We start from the raw sequence: 18,929 nt of genomic DNA, 5'->3' as shown, positions 1-18,929 counted from the left end.
TGATTGTAAATGAAGGCTGTAGTGAGAAGTACAAGGCTTTGCTCTTGGTATGTACTAGTTATGTGTTATTGTGCAGGCTATCTGGAAACTACAAGGTATAAACAGAACTAAAATGGTATATACTCAAGGCTATAAGGACTTCGAGGTATGTACTATACCTATAAGGCTATAAAGTAAAATACTCTTGGCTATGAGGTATATATTCTGCGCTATAAGGTTTGTACTCTAGGCTTTGTTAGCTATATGGTAAGTACTCTTTAGGCTTTAGGTATATACAAGCTATATGATATATACTTTAGCCTATAATAGTAAGCACAGGACTTTGCTATGCTATGGTAAGTATGTGCTATAGATTGCCTGTTTTGGATTGCCAGGCCAAAAGAACTCAGACAATTGTCTGACCTTCTTCTTTGAGACTATGACATAGAATAAAAAGGGAGGGGAAAAACCCTCTCTAACAGGCTCTGAGGCAAATGGGCTAAACTGAGCCAGGCCTCCAGGGGGATTTTAAGCTCCACCCCTAAAACTAAGTACAAAATGGAAAAGTCCACCCCAAAGGCAGAACTTAAACCAGGAAATGAAACAGAGGAGGGATAAAGCTAAGTGAAGGCATCACACATATAGAAACTCTCAACATTTGACAAACAATAGTGCATTTAAAAAGCAAGGGCAAATAATTACAATAGATATTGACTTTTGGTGAGAACTGGAGTGTTTCCATACATGGTCTGACTCTGGGGGTTGGTGCTCATCTCAATTTCTAAACTGAAGAGCGGGCGTTGTCCATAGACACCTCCTAGGGTGGCCGGCATGACTGCATGGAGCGCCTTTACCTTCCCGCAGAAACGGTACCTATTGATCTACTCACTTTTGCATGTTTTCGAACTGTCAGGTTGGCAGAAGCTGGGACTAATAGCGAGAGCTCACTCCACTAATTGCATTTGAACTGCCAATCTTTTGGTCAGCAAGTTCAGCAGCTCAGCGGTTTAATCAGCTATGCTATCAGGGGCTCCTATCCCCAAGTATAGCCTGTAGATTCCCTGTTGTTGAGTAAATATTAAGGGATAAATATTGGATAATTTCTTTTTTGCTATTTTAAGAAGCTAAGAACTGACTGCTAATGTAAAGTAAAAGTATGAAAGTGGCTTTTGAAGAAGTAGCCATGTTAATCTCTTCTGTCATAAAAAGAAGGAAGAGGAAAGGAGGGAGAGGGAAATCTGCATAATTCTTACTGCATTATATTCCACTCTCACATCTGTATAAGTATGCTTTTTAACTCAAGGCTGTACTGCCTTTTAAGAAAGGGTTTATATCAACAGAAGCTAATGTGAAATTTAAAAAACCCAGTTAAGCAGTACTTAAAGGTACAGTAGAGTCTCACTTATCCAACATTCGCTTATCCAACGTTCTGGATTATCCAACGCATTTTTGTAATCAGTGTTTTCAATATATCATGATATTTTGGTGCTAAATTCGTAAATACAGTAATTACTACGTAGCATTACTTCATATTGAACTGCTTTTTCTGTCAAATTTGTTGTATAATATGATGTTTTGGTGCTTAATTTGTAAAATCATAACCTAATTTGTTGTTTAATAGCCTTCTCCTTAATCTCTCCTTATTATCCAACATATTCGCTTATCCAACGTTCTGCCGGCCCGTTTATGTTGGATAAGTGAGACTCTACTGTACTGTCACATTAGCTCCCCACCACACTTTTTATGAAAGTGGTTGTCCAAGAAAAAGGAGAATTACAGAAGTAATTATACTTGGTAAACATTTGCAAAATGATATTCATTTTTTCCTTTTATTTCATCTCTTAATTTTCCAGGGGGTCATGGTAGGCATGGGTCAAAAAGACAGCTACGTTGGGGATGAAGCACAGAGTAAAAGAGGAATTCTGACTCTGAAATATCCCATTGAGCATGGGATCATCACTAACTGGGATGACATGGAAAAAGTGAGTGCCTTATGTTGTTGCTGTTGTTGTTGTTGTTGTTGTTGTTGTTGTTGTTGTTGATAGTGTTGCTTTTGAGAATGGCTGATAGTAACATTTATGCCAATAAGGTTCTAATTTCCCAACAACAGGGCAGATCTCACCCAACTGACTGCACAGGATTCATTTCCCTGCAATGCAATACCACCCTCATTGATTTGTGAACAATTGGAGCACAGGAATGGGCCTGGTTGCATGGCCATTCCTACTCAAATAGCAGCTCTCCTCTCTATTTGGGTGACAAACAACCACACTTACAGTGGTTAAGTGTATCCATTGTGGTTTGGTTTCAGGATCCTCCATGGATACCAAAATCAATGGATAATCAAATCTCATTACGTACCATAATGGCATAATTAAATGATGTCCCTTATATAAAATGGCAAAATCAAAGTTTGCTTTTAGAATTTAAAACATATTTTCAATTTGTGGATAGTGCATTCAGACATAGCGTGCAGCATAGGCTAAAGGCATAATTGATTAAATTATCCTCTAAAACTATTTCGCAGAGCTGTATTTAACTTACATCCCACCTTTGTCCTGGAAGGGGACCCAAACAGCTTGCCCAAAAAATTCTCAAAAGGCTCATTTATGGCATATACTCCAACATTTCATCAATTAAATTTGAGATATGTATGGCCAAGCAACCTCAGAGTGTGCTCAAGATAGCATTATTAATGTGGAAACAACACAGGCTAGGAGAGACTGCTGCAGTTGTTGTCTGAATCTACAGGGAAGGGAACAATTTTTCCCTTCAAATACCCCCCTGCCTCCTGTTGGAAACAACTTGAAGGCAGGGTTGTTGTATGTTTTCTGGGCTGTATGGCCATGTTCAAGAAGTATTCTCTACTGACGTTTCGCCCACATCTATAGCAAGCATCCTCAGAGGTTGTGAGGTACAGTATGGAGAAACTAAGCAAGGAAGGTTTATATATATCTGTGGAAAGTCCAGGGTGAGAGAAGAATTCTTGTCAGTTGGAGGCCAGTGTGAATGTTGTAGTTAATCACCTTAATTAGGATTGAATAGCTTCATCCACTGGCTTCTTCCTGCCTGGGGGCATCCTTTGTTCAGAGTCGTTAGCTGCCCCTGGTTGATTCATGTCTGGAGCTCCTCTGTTTTCAGAGAGTTGCTTCTTATTTATTTATTTACAGAAAGGAGGAAACCATGAAAATGAACAAAATCTGGCTACCAGTATTAAAAAAAACTCAAAAATCAGAACAGTAAATTAAGGTGATTAACTACAACATTCATACTGGCCTCCAACTGACAAGAGTTCTTCTCTCACCCTGGACTTTCCACAGATTTATATAAACCTTCCTTGCTTAGTTTCTCCATACCTCACAACCTCTGAGGATGCCTGCCATAGATGTGGGCGAAACGTCAGGAAAGAATACTTCTAGAACATGGCCATACAGCCTGGAAAAATACAACAACCCTGTGATCCCGGCCATGAAAGCCTTCGACAACAACTTGAAGGCATACAACAACAATGTATGCAAGGTGACTGCTTCATGTAGCTTAGTCTGGTGAGCTCTTAGCTAGTGACACTCTTTGGTTTCAAGCGGCATTATTTCCTTTCCCTATCTAGAGATCATTAATATTCCCTGATCTGAATCTGCTTTTTTTCCAAAATCAGATAAAATCAAGTGTGTTCAGGGTGGTTTTTCTTTCATCAGTGCCTGGGAGATTCTGAGATTTCATTTCCTCACAGTGTCTGTAGAGAAAGGACTACACACTTTCTCCTGTAGATGGAAGCATAGCTTTTTCTACATCTGACTCGATGTGCTTCATTTGACTCCCTTATGGAATACAGGCCTCATTTCCCCCACTGAATCTCAATCATTCACCTCATTATTCCCGAAATCTCTACTTTCCCTGCTGTAACATAGGCATACTGCTGGAAGGCAGCATCTGTTATAGATTCTTCACTGAGCTCTCTTGATGCCATGTCCCTCAGGTCGCCAGCTGTGTCCATCCAAACTTCATGCCAGGCTCTTTCAAAGCTGCACATCCTCCCCGGTTGTTCTTCCATTGTCCCTTCCACCCTTTTTGCAGGAACCAAGTGGTTCTTTTTACACCCTTTCCACCCCCGCTCACGAAGCAATTTCATTAGGCAAGGCTTGGATCAATTACTTTCCTGGACTTCAATTTCCATAATCCCCTCCCCCCCAAGTTAATAGTACTGGTTGGAAGGAATCTCTAAATTTTACTCCAAGCTTCTGGATTGGAGATGTATAGCATGATGGCATTTCATTTAATTTACCCACATATGCAATTTTGAGATACAACAGAGGCTCAGGGAGCCATTGATATTGCAAAGCTCCAGCTCTGACCTTTCTTCCATCTGTCTCGGTGTGACTCTGGTGCTTATCACACCAACCCTGTTTCTCACTTGGGAAGAGAGATTTTTTTCCTACTTGGAAAGAGTGGGAAGACAACAGCACCTTTTGCACTTGCAGTACAATATGGACTTAATGATGTCGGTGTCTGTTTCATTTGCCTTCCCACATAGATTTTCGAACAGTCCCCTTGTGATTGACATCTGACATGGGTGCTGTGTATGTGCTTTTAAGAAAAACAGAAACTGCAGCTATCCAATTGTGCTAGCACACCTTAAACCCTTAACTTCACAATAATGATAGACATAGATAACTAATGAGTGACATTAGCCCTTCAACAATCCAGCAAGTTTTCTACATAGATACACAAAATAGTAATATTAAGAAGCAGCAGCAGCATAAGCAGCACAGAACAGGCTGGAGTTGCATCACTCCACACATTTCCTGCTATTCCATTCCTTCACTGATGGGTTTCAAAATTCCTTCTCAAAATATGTTCTCCCATCATGTCAAGGCTTTCCAAGCATTGCTATTTTATTTTAATGCCCATGAGTTCCATACACATTCATCCAGCAGAGAGGGCATTCTTTAGCTTGGGTGGTTGTTTGCAATACCACAGTAAGACAATAAGACTATCTGAGAATAATAAAATGTGTGAAACAGTGGAGAAAATCTGATCTTGAGGAAAATCAAAGTAGGTCCCCTTCCCACAGTATGATTCTGATTCTAGTGTTCTATTTTTTTCAATAGGTGCAGGCAACAGTAAACTGCAGCAGCTTCTCCTAAATTGTGTGGTTTTCCTAATCAATAATTTAACAACATCTTTACTATACTCTGCTTTGCTTGCTCACACATATCCTCGGTTTTACTTATGAAATGTTAAAGGGTGTGGGATCCCAAACAAGATTTTCAAATCAATGGGGAAAAATAGAATCAGAATCATATAATGGGAAAGGACATTATGGGACATTGGGTCAAAGCCCCTGTTCAATGCAGGATCTCCAGCTAAAACAGCCATGAGCAAACTTTTTTCCCTTGGGGCCACATTATGGGCCAGGCTGGGAGGACCGGGCCATTCGGGAGAGTGGTTGGGCACAAGCTGGGCGAGATGGGTCTGGGAGGGCCTGGGAGAGGGCAGGGCCAGCAGGGGCAGGTAATATTGGCAGTAATATTTAAAATCTATCCAAATTGGCAGTGATCGTTATTTCACGTGACAGTATTACTGTGTGCTTTCAAGTATTCTCTGACCTATTGTGATCCTAAACTAAAGCAACTCCATCATGGGGCTTCCTTGATAAGATTGTTTCAAAAGAAGTTTACCTTTGCCTTACTCTGAGGCTGAGAGAAGGTGGTCCAAGGCCAGCCAATGAGTTTACACGACTGAATGGGGATTTGAACCCTGTTCTCCAGAATCATAGTCCAATCCTCAAACAACTACACCACACTGGTACGTGTAGTACGTGTCACAGGCATATAAATTGGCTTCTGCCACAGTTGCAGAATTTGATCATGCGGCAGTGAATTTGACAGTTTAACAATGAGTTTACATGAACATTTTATACAAATCTTTGTCCTCTTTCTTTTTTCTTTTTTTGCTTGCACGTGTTAATATAATGTGTGGTCCATTTATGAATTACATATTGTAGACACCAGATTCATAGACTCAAGGTGGAAGCAAACAGGTATGACTAAAAGAACAGAAAGGAGCAGTTGGGGTGCAACCACTTTTAGAAGATTATGATACACTGGAGGTAGTAATTGTATAGATTCACTAGAAAGTCACATAGACTTCACATAGACACAGATATACAGGGAGATATGTTGCCAGGACAATGCTTCTGCTTCCGTATGTATGCTTATTTCTTTGCTGCCATATGGTGTACAGCCATTTGCATTGAGCTGTGAGAAGTGGAATTCATGGACAACGAAATGAAGCTTCTTCCAGCTCATATGCTTCAGTTCACAATATTCAAATTTGGGCTGCTCCATTTTCCAGCGAACATTCATTTAGGGCAGCATGTAAGTGTTAATGCATTCACAGCTACTGCGCATACAATGTAAGGAGGGAGAAAGCACAAGAATAAGGCATTATCTTCTAATGATTTAATAAATGTCTTAAGTGGTTGTTTGTTGCTCTTTGGTGGCATATGGAAGGGAAATCACTCACAACACCTTCTTGTGTTTCAATTCTAAATTTACTCATATTATTTCCATTAAAAGGGATTTCAATTACATACAATACAATTCTAATATAACAAAAGCAGGTAAATAAAAACACAAAAGAAGGAAAAATAAACATGCTAGCTATTCATTTCTATAAAATAGGAACCTATGTTCAAATGTAGCTCCACTTGGAAATTTTATCAATACATCATTTTTGCAAATGTTGTAAGCATTGGTAAATCTTCTATGTGTCACAAATGGAGAAATCATCCACTCCTTTTGACTACAGGCAGTCTCCAAGTTACAAATATTGAACTTACAAATGACTCAGTTAAGGACAGGGGTGAGATAACAGGAAGTGAGAGAAATCTACCCCTAGAAAGGGAAATTCACTCATGAAAGAGTGATCATGGGGGAAAGGTGTCTCCACTGAAACTTTCTCACCAATCCTTGTTTCTACAACAAGCCAAAATTTCCAAAATTCCATTATCACCAGGACAGAAAGTGAGGAGAAATCTTCTGAACAGGGGCACAGACAGCAAAAGAAACACCACATGGGTGTCAATCCTTTTCTATATATCCAAAGCTAAAAACATATACATTTCTGGCTGGAGTTACACTTACTCGTTCCAACTTCAACTTAAGAACATACCTACAGAACCTATCTTGTTTGTAATTTGGGGACTGCCTGTATGTTGATTTCCAAGGCTCCATCTACATTGACTGTTTAATGTTGTTTTAAATTGACATTGAAACCGATTTAGGTCCCATCTATATTGCCATATAATGTATTTTGAAACTGCATTATATGATCATTGTGGACTCATATAATGCAGTTCAGTGCAGTTAAATTGCATTATATGAATCTACACCAGGTATGGGAAAACTTGGGCCCTCCAGGTGTTTTGGACTTCAACTCCCACAACTCCTAACAGCTTCAGGCCCCTTCCTTTTCGCCCTCAGCTATGAATATCCCATGAATAACATAAACCCAGATAAGTATAAAAATTGTTTTAATTGTGGTTACCTTATTCCACAGACTATCTTTAACCCCACCCATATCTCTATATCTTGTGTAATATATTTTATCAGTTTACTTATATTAAGATTGATCATCTGAAACAAGTCCCTAGGTATAACTAAAAGTAAAGGTTTCCCCTTGACATTAAGTCTAGTTGTGTCTGACCCTGAGGGGTGGTGGTCATCGCCATTTTTAAGCTGAAGAGCCGGCATTGTCCATAGATGCCTCCAAGGTCTTGTGGCTGACATGACTGTATGGAGCACCGTTACTTTCCTGCTGCAGTGCTACCTGTTAATCTCACATTTGCATGTTTTCTAACTGCTAGGTTGGCAGAAGCTGGGGCTAACAACAGGAGCTCACCCTTTCCGTGAATTTGAACCGCTGACCTTCCAACTAGCATGTTCTGCACCCCTTGGATAGTTACACCAAAATAAATAATAGAATATGAGTAATATTGAAAATGCCATGTTTTAAATATGCTAGAGTCTGTCATGTCTCCCACTAGTGGTATTAGACTAGATATTTTATCAAAAATTATTAATTATCTGTATTGAAACAGGGATTGACTGCTGGGGCTTTGAAATGAGCATCAAAAGACCATCCGTGAAAAGAATGTTTCTAAATTCTACACTGACATGTTCAAATCCATTGATCCTGGATTTTTGTTAAACATGCTAAGTGTAAGTTAAACATCAAAAGAGACAATTGACATTCTTCCTTGTAAATAAGGATGAGAAAGAAAAAATGGTTACTCTTGGTACTGAATATAACATTTTTATCCATTTTAAAATACATTAGGAAACACAAAATTAGCTAATACTGTGAAAATAAATAGTCAGTAAATTTTTTCACACCAAAATAAATAATGGTTGGCAGATCCATTCTGTTGGAATTTATAGCAGTCAGGTTCATAACCAATCAAATATTTGGAGTGTCTGAAGATGCCAGCCGTAGATGCAGGTAAAACATCAGGACAAAATGCTTCTAAAACACAGCTATACAGCCTGGAAATCACACAACACTCTAGTGTTTCCAGCCATTAAAGCCTTTGACAATAAATCAAATATTTAATAGCTCTCTGTTTATTCCTCTCAGATAAATCCCACTGATCAGGATTTACCAAAAATGAAAACAACTGTTGTAGTCTGTTAGCCAAAATGACTCACAATATTTTGATCACCATTAAGGATATAGGACAGTACAGGGCACAAATAGGTTTAGTTATCGCATTAATTTAAGCATTAAAATGATGAAGAGAGGTAGCCAGATTCTAAGATATGTTTGTAAAACTGGTGCAGTCTTGTGTGTAGGGGGGTGGAATTTACCATTTAGATGGAAACCCATCAGGGCCAGAAGACTTCTCTTTTCTCATGCTTGCTCGGTGGCACAGTGGGTTAAAACCTTGTGTTGGCAGGACTAATGTCTTGAAGCATCCCACAAGGATGGTAAAAACCTCAAAACATCCGGGCATCCCCTGGGCAACGTCCTTGCATATGACCAATTCTCTCACACTTGCAGTTTCTGAAGTTGCTCCTGACACACACACAAAAAGCTTGCTATAACATCAATAATTTCCTTTAGGTGTAAAGGTTCTGAAAGCGATTGTTGCTGTGATCTTAGAGAAGGGGAAGGTCAATATGAGGAAAGAAAGTATCCATATTCTATTAATGAATTTTATTATCAAAGCTATAACGATCTACATAAAACTTATAGATTGCACCTGTGGGGAATGTATATAAATTATTGCTTCCATCTTTGATAGGAATTTCTTAAAATTGTCCACCTTTGACTAGTTTGTTTGCCAGAAGGTCATGGGGACCTTGTCAAAGGCCTTACTGAAATCCAGAGACGCTACATCCATGGAGTTCCCTGCATCTACCCAGCTTGTAACTCTTCTAAAAAAGAGATCACATTAGTCTGGCATGACTTGTTTTTGATAAATCTCTGTTGATTTTTTAGCAATGACCGCATTCCTTTCTAGCTGTTTGCAGACCACTTCCTTAACAATCCTTTCCAGAATCTTGCCTGGTATCGAAGTGAGGCTGATCGGATGGTAATTGTTTGGGTCGTCCTTTTCCCTTCTTGAAGATAGGGACCACATTTCCCCTCCTCCAATCTGCTGGGAATATTCCCGTTCTCCAAGAACTCTCAAAGATGATTGCCAGTGGTTTCGAAATAACTTCCGCTAGTTCCTTCAATACTCTTGGATCTAGCCCTGGGAACTTGAATTCATTTGGAGTAGCCAGGTATTCCTGGATGACTTGTTTCCCTATTTGGGGTTGGATTTCCCCTAATCCTTTGTCCACGCCATGTTGCTAAGGTTGAGGATGGCTTTCTTTTTGTGAAACAAATATGGTGGATAGAAGCATGTTCACTGTCTTCTGGGTGTACTGTTCTCCATATATCAATTAAACAATATTCTTTCATTTATGCCTGCAAGTGGCTGTCACTACGGATTGTATCTGTCCAGCAAAATATCCAAAATCTCAATAAGTTTAAATCACCAATAATCAAATAATTGTATTCTACATCAACAAGGTTACTAAAACAATTATTTTACAGTTTTTGTGGATTACTATTAGGTCCATGAACATTAATAAAAGGAATTTTTCAAAATACTGTATATTACAAATAACATTTAAAATAACCATTGAGCTTTCTTATTGCCTGCTGTATTGAAATAGAAAGGTGATTGTGTTTCAGTTTTTAAGCATTTGGAAATGCCATGGCCTGCACATAAAATAAATGGTCTCTCTTTGGTGTGAATGAGAGCAAACAAATTAACCTTGAAATGGAACAGGTCGCTTATTAAAAGTTTCATATGATGGGAATGCCAGCCTCTCAGTTCAGTGCATAATGCATCACACTTGACTCAGGACAATTTCTCACTTGCGTAAAATATCAAAAGTTTTGAAATGAACATTATTGTATAAAGATACACAACTTGCACCAGTCAAGAAGTAAGCAGCTGATTCAAACATATACTGTGGTCCTTTCATGCAGGGTCAAGCCAAAATATTATACAGAGGTAGAGCAGAATGTGGCCTCCATACTAAGTCAAGGGGTCTTTATTTGTGCCCAGAGCCAATCACATTAGCTGGGCATTTGTGCTAGATAAAAAATGAGCCCCGGTGGCGAAGTGTGTTAAAGCACTGAGCTGCTGAACTTGCAGACCGAAAGGTCCCAGGTTCAAATCCCGGGAGCAGAGTGAGTGCCCACTGTTAGCTCCAGCTTCTGCCAACCTAGCAGTTCAAAAACATGCCAGTGTGAGTAGATCAATAGGTACCGCTCTGGCGGGAACAGAGGCAGTTCAACCACCAGGCCAACTAGGCAGTTGCCTGTGGTGCCATCTTGTTGGGGGCGCCATCGAGGCAACTTCTGTCTCCCGCGGCCTGCCTCCGCTGCCGTGCCTCCCTCTGCAAGGAAGGAGCTGAGGTCGCCACTTTGGGGAGCGCTTCTCTGCTCCTCAAAGCCCCAAACGCCTTCCTTCTCGCCAGGAAGGTGTTCGGGGCTTTGCAGAGTAGAGAAGCTGCCGAACGCCTTCCTGGCGAGGCTTTCCTGGCGAGGCCTTGCCAGGAAGGCCTCGCCAGGAAGGCGTTCGGCGGTTTGGTGCTTCTCTGCTCCCCAAAGCCCCAAACGCATTCCTAGCGAGAACGAATGTCTGGATTTCTCCTGTTTTCAGAGTGTTGTTCTTTATTTATTGTCCTGATTTTAGAGTTTTTTAAATACCGGGGGCTATCTGGGTTATCTAAGTCCACACTGCCCTATATCCCTGTTCAATGTTTGGTGCTAAATTCACAAATATAGTAATTCCTACATAACATTACCATGTATTGAACTGCTTTTTCTGTTGACTTGTTGTAAAACATGATGTTAATTTGTAAAATCTCCATGTAATTTGATGTCTAATAGGCTTTTCCTTAATCCCTCTTTATTATCCAACATTTTCGCTTATCCAATGCTTTTATTTTTCAGTCATTGGTTTTTTTTTGGGGGGGGGCGCCAAAATTCTGTTCGCCTACACTTGAAAAATACCTAGGGCCAGCTCTGGGCGGGAAGGTAACAGTGCTCTATGCAGTCATGCCGGCCACATGACCTTGGAGGTGTCTACGGACAATGCTGGCTCTTCAGCTTAGAAATGGAGATGAGCACCAACCCCCAGAGTCAGACATGACTGGACTTAACGTCAGGGGAAACCTTTACCTTAAAAATGAGGAGAAAATTGCTGCCATGTCATGACTTTCCTGAGGTGACTGTCTCATTTTGAAAAAATCCCTGTGATAGAATCGCTATAAGTCAGAAATGACTTGAAGGCACACAACCATAAAGGCATTTAGAGTCCCATCACCGGGGAAAAGGTGGGATATAAATGAATAAAATAATGATCATACCACACTTGGCCATGGTTTAAGGCAGTGGTTCTCAACCTGTGGGTCCCTAGATAATTTGGCCTTCAACTCCCTGTAATCATAACAGATGGTAAACTGGCTGGGATTTCTGGGAATTGTAGGCTAAACCATCTGGGGACCCATAGGTTAAGAACCACTGGTTTAAAGCAACCACTTCTGGCAACAGATCCTGGAAGGCACCAGCAAATAAAGCTTTCTTAAGTGGCCTCTAGTCCACCCGCTAAGTTCATCTTTTGCCTTTAGGTGTCATAGAAGATGCTCTCCCATCACCAATGTTGAACTGTCATTTCAATTGGCTTTTGTGCCTAGAATAAAAGAGACATCACTTCGTTCTTCAACTCTGGAAAATATCTTGAGCAGCCATGTGTGTGTTTACATAAACAAACAAACAAATGTGCATTTATTGTAGATATTATTTTGGTGGAATTTTAAAAAATACATTGACAAGGCAATTATTTCTTTGAAACAAAAAGTTCCAACCTCACAATATCTCTGCTTTTTAGATATGGCATCATTCCTTCTACAATGAATTGCGCATTGCCCCAGAAGAGCATCCTGTGCTGTTGACAGAAGCTCCCTTAAACCCCAAGGCTAACCGAGAAAAAATGACTCAGGTAACGATTTTAATGTTGGCCATCTAATATGTTTCATTCCCACTGAGGAGAAAAACACACACAACAATTTCAGCTCTGAGAGAAATGTAATATGACCATATATCAATAGATAATATTGGGTTGTAAAGTGAAGCTAAACTGCTAAACTGTAGAAATCCATTGATCCTAGTGGCTCTATAGCAACTTCCTATTTTTAGTCAGCTAGACCTTGCCCACTTGCAGAAATTTTCTAATTGTTTTTATCTACACTTCGCAGTTTTCTGTAAGACATTAAATCTAGGTTTGGGTGATTTTTTTTTAGCCCTTCAGTAATGGTTTTGAAGGGGGTTCCAGGGGGAAAGTTCACTTTAAGTTTCTATGCTGCTCTTCCAGTTAATAACGCTATTGGATTATGCTTTTGATTTCTTTGCAAGGTTCCTGCTGTTGACAGATACATGATTTACACGCCCCACCCTTTTTAAAAAGAGGGCTCAGGGACCTATTATCTCATCTCTTGCACTCAGTCCAAAGTTTCCATTTCTAGCCAGTAGTCATCCCCTTGGGGACAATATTACATGGAAGATGAGGAAGTCAAACAGCTGTTAAAGGCTTTATTTGTTTCCCAAAATTTAAGGTCCTAAAACCTCTATATTTGAAGAAAGAATGATTTTGACTCAATTGTGTCATTATGAAAGGCATCAATACTTCAATAATGGATAGTTCCAGAATATCTGCTTGTAAATGAACCCAGAAACTGGAAGAAACTGTTCCTTAAACTGCAGTTTTAGATATTTATTTGTATTTGTCTCTCTTTGCTGCTGTGAGCCTCTCTAGTTCATACACATCAACTGGAAATGGATCTCTAACTCAGTTTTTGTTTGCATCGGGAACAGGAAAATATTCATCAAAACTAAGCTGCAATTTTTTCAAACGTGTGATAAGTGATGTGCTGTCCTCGAACAATTCTTCACTGGTGGAAGCAATAACATTTGTGAGGTTTAGAAATACCTCATCATTTATGCTCAACAGGAAACGATGCCAACTTTTTCATCATTGCTTCCATCTTGTCTCCAACATGAAAAACTGTAACTTTTTCTTCTTAAAGATTTAAGTTAAGCATATTTAGATGTGTGAAAATATCTGACAGATATGCTAATTTTACTAACCATGAAAAATCTGTCAAACGATGTCGTCAAGGTGAAATTGCTGCTTGATGAGGAATAATCTTATCTCACCTCTCAATTCCCCCAAAACAAGACGAAAGTTTACTTCATGATCGCAAAAGTTGATGGTGGTCATTGCCTATGTCTTTGCAAAGCTGCACAGAAAGCCTTGAATTCAATTATTTGCTTTTTGATGAAACTGACAATTTTGTCTGATTCATTTAAGGTCTGTTTTAGTTTTTCTCAGCAACTAATGCTTCCCTGTGTGCGTAGCAATGGTACCAAGTCATTGACGGTACAATTTCCTTAAACTCTGTTACAACTCTAGTAAACTTTTCAGACATTACCTGTGCCCTTCCTGTGCTAATTTCAATGCATTTCAACCAATCCATGTCATGACATGTTGTAAAATACTTCTTCTACTGCTAAATACTTCTTCAGCTGTACTGTGTGTACCAGTGAGGAGATGAATAGGAAATATTTGGAAAATGTGTCTCATATTCATATCTAATTTAACACAATACGGTCACTTTGATTTTATCTAATTGCCAAAAAAAATAGAGAAACATAAGAATTCTTCCTATTAACAGTTCCTTGATATTGGCTGACATACCATTGATTTGCTTCTTAACTGTGTCAGTTAAGGAAAGGCTCTTGGCAGCTTTCTCATTAAACAATGGAGAAACTATGATTTTTACAGCAGGTAATATAAGTCCTTCAGTTATTGTGTGTGGTTTCCCAGATTTTCTTATTAGTTGAGAAACTTCAAATGGGGACCTCACTGCATTTTCACAGATGCAACCAGTTGCAGTCTTTTTATTATTATTTTAAATCATGTTCTTACATTCCTGAGGCTTCTGCTCCTTTCTTTTGAAAAAAATGTTCTTTGTGACATGTTATATTTACCGGGGCCGGGCTGTGGCGCAGCTGTTGAGCAGCTGCCTTAAATCACTCTGACCATGAGGTCATGAGTTTGAGGCCAGCCCGTGGCGGGGTGAGCACCCGTCAATTAAAAATAAAAAATAGCCCCTGCTCGTTGCTGACCTAGCAACCCGAAAGATAGTTGCATCTATCAAGTAGGAGATAAGGTACCACTTATAAAAAAGTGGGGAGGCAAGATTAACTAATTTACGACCTGGAATGAGGAAGTGCCGTCAGTGTGGATGATGAAGCAGCTGCTCCCCCCTGTGGCCAGAATCGAACATCCCCTCAGAAGAAGGTTAACTTGCCTCTGCGTGTGTCTCTCAGTCTCTGTTTGATGTGTTTATGGGCATTGAATGTTTTCCCTATGTGTGTTATAATGTGATCCGCCCTGAGTCCCCTTCGGGGTGAGAAGGGCGGAATATAAATACTGTAAATAAATAAATAAATACTATCAAGATATCTTCAGAATTTTGATGGTTTCACAACCTTGTTAGACACTGCCTTTTAACACACGCTGTGCTTCTCTTCTGGTTCTGTACATGTGAAGCCAGTCGACAGACATTCTTTGCTATAATGGCAGTACTTTGTTAGATGACAGGAAGAAGCTTCATTTTGCTTTGAATGGGACAAATTATCATCCGTATCGTCAGTTTCAAGTATATTGTTATGAAATTTGCTGTGAAATCTATTAGAAGTCACTTTATTCAACAATAACGAAATATTTTTATTTGTAAAAATCGAAGAAACTTGATCATTTTAATATTCTACTTTATTTATTTATTTACTTTATTTAATTTAAACCTTTATATTCTGACCTTCTCACCCCAAAGGGGACCCAGGGCGGAGCACAACATATATATGGCAAGCACTCCATACTGGGATATAAAATAATTATAAATAGACAAACATCAAAACATTAAAAACATTAAACATTAAAATCAGTTATATCTACTTTAAAATCAACTGTTTAAACCAAAGCCCATCTGAATATTCACTTAGAGTGATTGATTCTGGCCCTATCTACACTGTCATATAATCTAAGTTTCAATTTCCTCCTCAAAACAGGTCATTTGTTTATTCTTCTTTTCTCAAAGTACTTCATCATTGCAAATAATTAGTGTTTTCACTCACTAATACTGTGACACAGCATAGCTTATCCTTGACTGGCAGGAGCCGCAGTGGTGCAATGGGTTAAACCCTTGTGCCGGCTAAACTGCTGACTTAAACTGCTGACCTAAAGGTTGGCTGTTTGAATCCGTGAGATGGAGTGAGCTCCTATCTGTCAGCTCTAGCTTCCCATGTGGGGACATGAGAGAAGCCTCCCAGAAGGATGATAACACATCCAGGCATCCCCTGAGCAACGTCTCTGTAGGCGGCCGATTCTCTCACACCAGAAACGACTTGCAGTATGTTTGCTTCTGACACAATTTTTAAAAATCCTTGACTGATTTACGTATAGCCATTTATTGACCAGTGGAGAGCAGAGAGGGGCAGCAGTGAAGAATTGTCCAGCTATTTTCCTATAGAATGGATGTGTATCACTGATGTCAATTGGCAAAGTAGAAGATAACCATCAATCCCACTATACACAGAGGCCCCTTCAACACTGCCCTATATCCCAGGATCTGATCTCAGTTTATCAGCTTTAAACCGGATTATATGAGTCTCCACTACCAAATAACCTGGGATAAGCAGATAATCTGAGATCAGAACCTGGGATATAGGGGCAGTTTGGAAGGGGCCAAAGTCTGCAGGGGGAAAAACAAGTAACAGGTGGGTTTTTTGGTGTACAACATATATAGGTAGCCTTACTCATAGATTACTTTTGCATAATCAAATACAAGGTCATATGGAGAAGAGAGAGAAGAAAAATGAGAAATGGATGCCATTTGGAGTGATGCAAGAAGAGATTGGGGTGGGAAATCAAACAGACAGGATTTACCATCAATCAAGCATGCTGTGTCAAAACCCATATATACGGGCATGCAAAGATTGCTAACTTTAATATTTCTGGAATGAGCTCCAAAACCTATAAATCTATCTATATATAAATGTAATGTGGCACTTTATTATGGAGTAAACATCAAAACTACTGAACCCAATCACACCAAATTTGGCCACAAAAGACATAGTCATCCAAGGTATGTCTTTCAAACAAAAAAACCAAATTAGAGGACCAGGAAAAGCTGTTTTTTCCCTAGCTGCCAGTTAGAAAGGTAGGCCCCGCCCACTTCATCTCCTAGCAAACCACTCAGCCACAATGGAGCTCAGGGCCTCTTCACTCAGGCCTCTTCCACACTACCTATAAAATACAGATTATCTGATTTGAACTGGATTATATGGCAGTGTAGACTCAAGGCCCTACCACACACCTATATAACCTAGAATGCCAAAGCAGGATAATCCACAGTATCAGCTTTGAACTGGATTATCTTGAGTCCGCACTGCCATATAATCCAATTCAGTGTGGATTTTATACAGTTGTGTAGAAGGGGCCTTATATAATCCAGTTCTAAGCAGATAATATGAGATTATAAATATAATATCTAAAATTACTGTGGTATAATAATACAGAGCAATATAATCTCTAAAATCAGGACAGTAAATAAATAGCAACACTCTGAAAACGGGAATTCCAGAAAGCAAACAACCAGGGCCAGCTAACACCTCCCAACAAAGGATTCTTCCAGGCAGGAAGCAGTCAGACTTTGAAGCTGCAAGGCCATTAAATGCTAATCAAGGTGACTAATTGCAGCATTCATACTTGCTGCACTGAGACTATTCATTGCTATTCAACCTGGCCAACCAAGAATTCCACAAGGTAGGAAGCGGCCAGGCTTGCAAGCAGCAAGGCTATTCAGTGCTGTTCAACCTGGCCAACCAAGATTTCCCCTAGACTAGAAACCATTGTATTCCAGCTCACCAAACAAGGATTCGCATAAGAAGAAAACGGCCAGGCTTTGAGGCTGCAAGGCTACTCACTGCTATTCCACCTGGCCACAAATGATTCCCATAAGCCACAGCAACCCGTGGCCAGGCACAGCTAGTATTTCATATAAAATAAGCCATTTTCTACTCTCTTAGTTTTCACAGTATTTGGTATGTGATCCTTTGGTCCAGGATCTAAAAATTTAAACTTATAATGAAATTGTTGACAAATTCATAGAATAAAAATGCAGATTGAAGAACAAGCTATGAATTCTGGAAATGATAGATAATTTCTTATCAATTCATTGGCAAATAGATGTTTCCAGTGAATATACATTTCATAAAATCACAAACTAACATCATTGTGGTATTCTGATACCCAAATATCCTAAAACTCTTACTTTCCTTACTACAGATCATGTTTGAAACATTCAATGTACCAGCAATGTATGTGGCCATACAGGCAGTTCTCTCTCTGTACGCATCAGGCCGAACAACTGGTAAGTTTAGACTGGTGTTCATATCATCTTGTTCACAATCTGTTTTTGTAATGACTGAACACAACAAACTGGAATACGTCCATCACTTTAAACAATTATTTTTAATGTTTTTAGAATTCAGAAGTAACAAGCAAATTGCTCTCTACCTATTAGTTGCTCTCTCTTTCTGTAACACACAGGATGAGTAATATACAGGTTGGGGATCCCTTCTCTGAAATTAAATTCAAATATTATGGATTCTTTTTGGATTTTGGAATGCTTGTATTTATCTATATATAATGTTATATCTTGGAGTTGGAACCCACACAATTAATTTATATTTCTTATATACCTTATACACAATATTTGTAATACATTTATGCATGAAACAATGCTTGTGTACACTGAACCATCAGAAAGCAAAGAAACCAACAACACTGGTAAGGTATCTTCCGCGTAGCTCCAACAGAGCTTCCCGCGGTCTTTGCCCTTTTCCACTGTCTAATGGGAGAAAGGGCAATGTGGCAAGGTGTATTGCTGCCCTTTCCCCTGTCTGATGTTGGCAGGGATAGGCGCCAATGGCCCCATGTGATAAAGGAAGGAAGGAGAGTGTGTAGGTTGCTGCGAGGCGATTGCTGGCAAAACGCAACAAAATGGGGGGGGGGACACTCATCTGTATGATGAGGTCCATATTAGCTGGATTTATGACTGCCATGGCCAACCTCATAGCTTCTGGAGTTGCCTTTCAAATTTCAAGCCCCTGGAGTGCCGAGATTTGCTAGGAACAGGAACAACAGGCCCAGTTAAGCAGAGCTGCCAACAGGGCCGGCCGGAGATAATTTTTAATGGGAAGCGGGGGTGCTGAAAAGCGCCCCCGCCACCGGCCCCGCCTCCCGCGCCCTGGCCCCGCCT

At 39.7% G+C, this 18,929-nt stretch overlaps 1 protein-coding gene across 8 annotated transcripts in view; it reads left to right on the top strand.

Moving 5' to 3' along the window:
* LOC100564866 (actin, alpha skeletal muscle B) overlaps positions 1-18,929 on the top strand; it is a 47,560-nt gene that overhangs the window by 7,783 nt on the left and 20,848 nt on the right. For 6 of the 8 annotated variants that reach the window (XR_010001986.1, XM_008117385.2, XM_062967854.1 and 3 more), the window contains 3 exons: positions 1,833-1,961; positions 12,434-12,544; positions 17,954-18,038. Coding sequence is in view for 7 of the 8 variants with exons in the window: in XM_008117385.2 (XP_008115592.1) it covers positions 1,833-1,961; positions 12,434-12,544; positions 17,954-18,038 (325 nt within the window). In the remaining variant the exon portion in view is untranslated. Of the gene's footprint in view, positions 1-274; positions 849-1,832; positions 1,962-12,433; positions 12,545-17,953; positions 18,039-18,929 lie in introns of those variants that run through there. The other 2 variants (XM_062967852.1, XM_062967855.1) reach the window with 2 other exon arrangements.

This window comes from Anolis carolinensis, chromosome 1 (genome assembly GCF_035594765.1).
Source record: "Anolis carolinensis isolate JA03-04 chromosome 1, rAnoCar3.1.pri, whole genome shotgun sequence".
Classification (NCBI taxonomy): domain Eukaryota; kingdom Metazoa; phylum Chordata; class Lepidosauria; order Squamata; family Dactyloidae; genus Anolis; species Anolis carolinensis.
The sequence above is the reverse complement of the archived record's forward strand: the minus strand, read 5'-3'. Positions and strand labels throughout refer to the sequence as shown.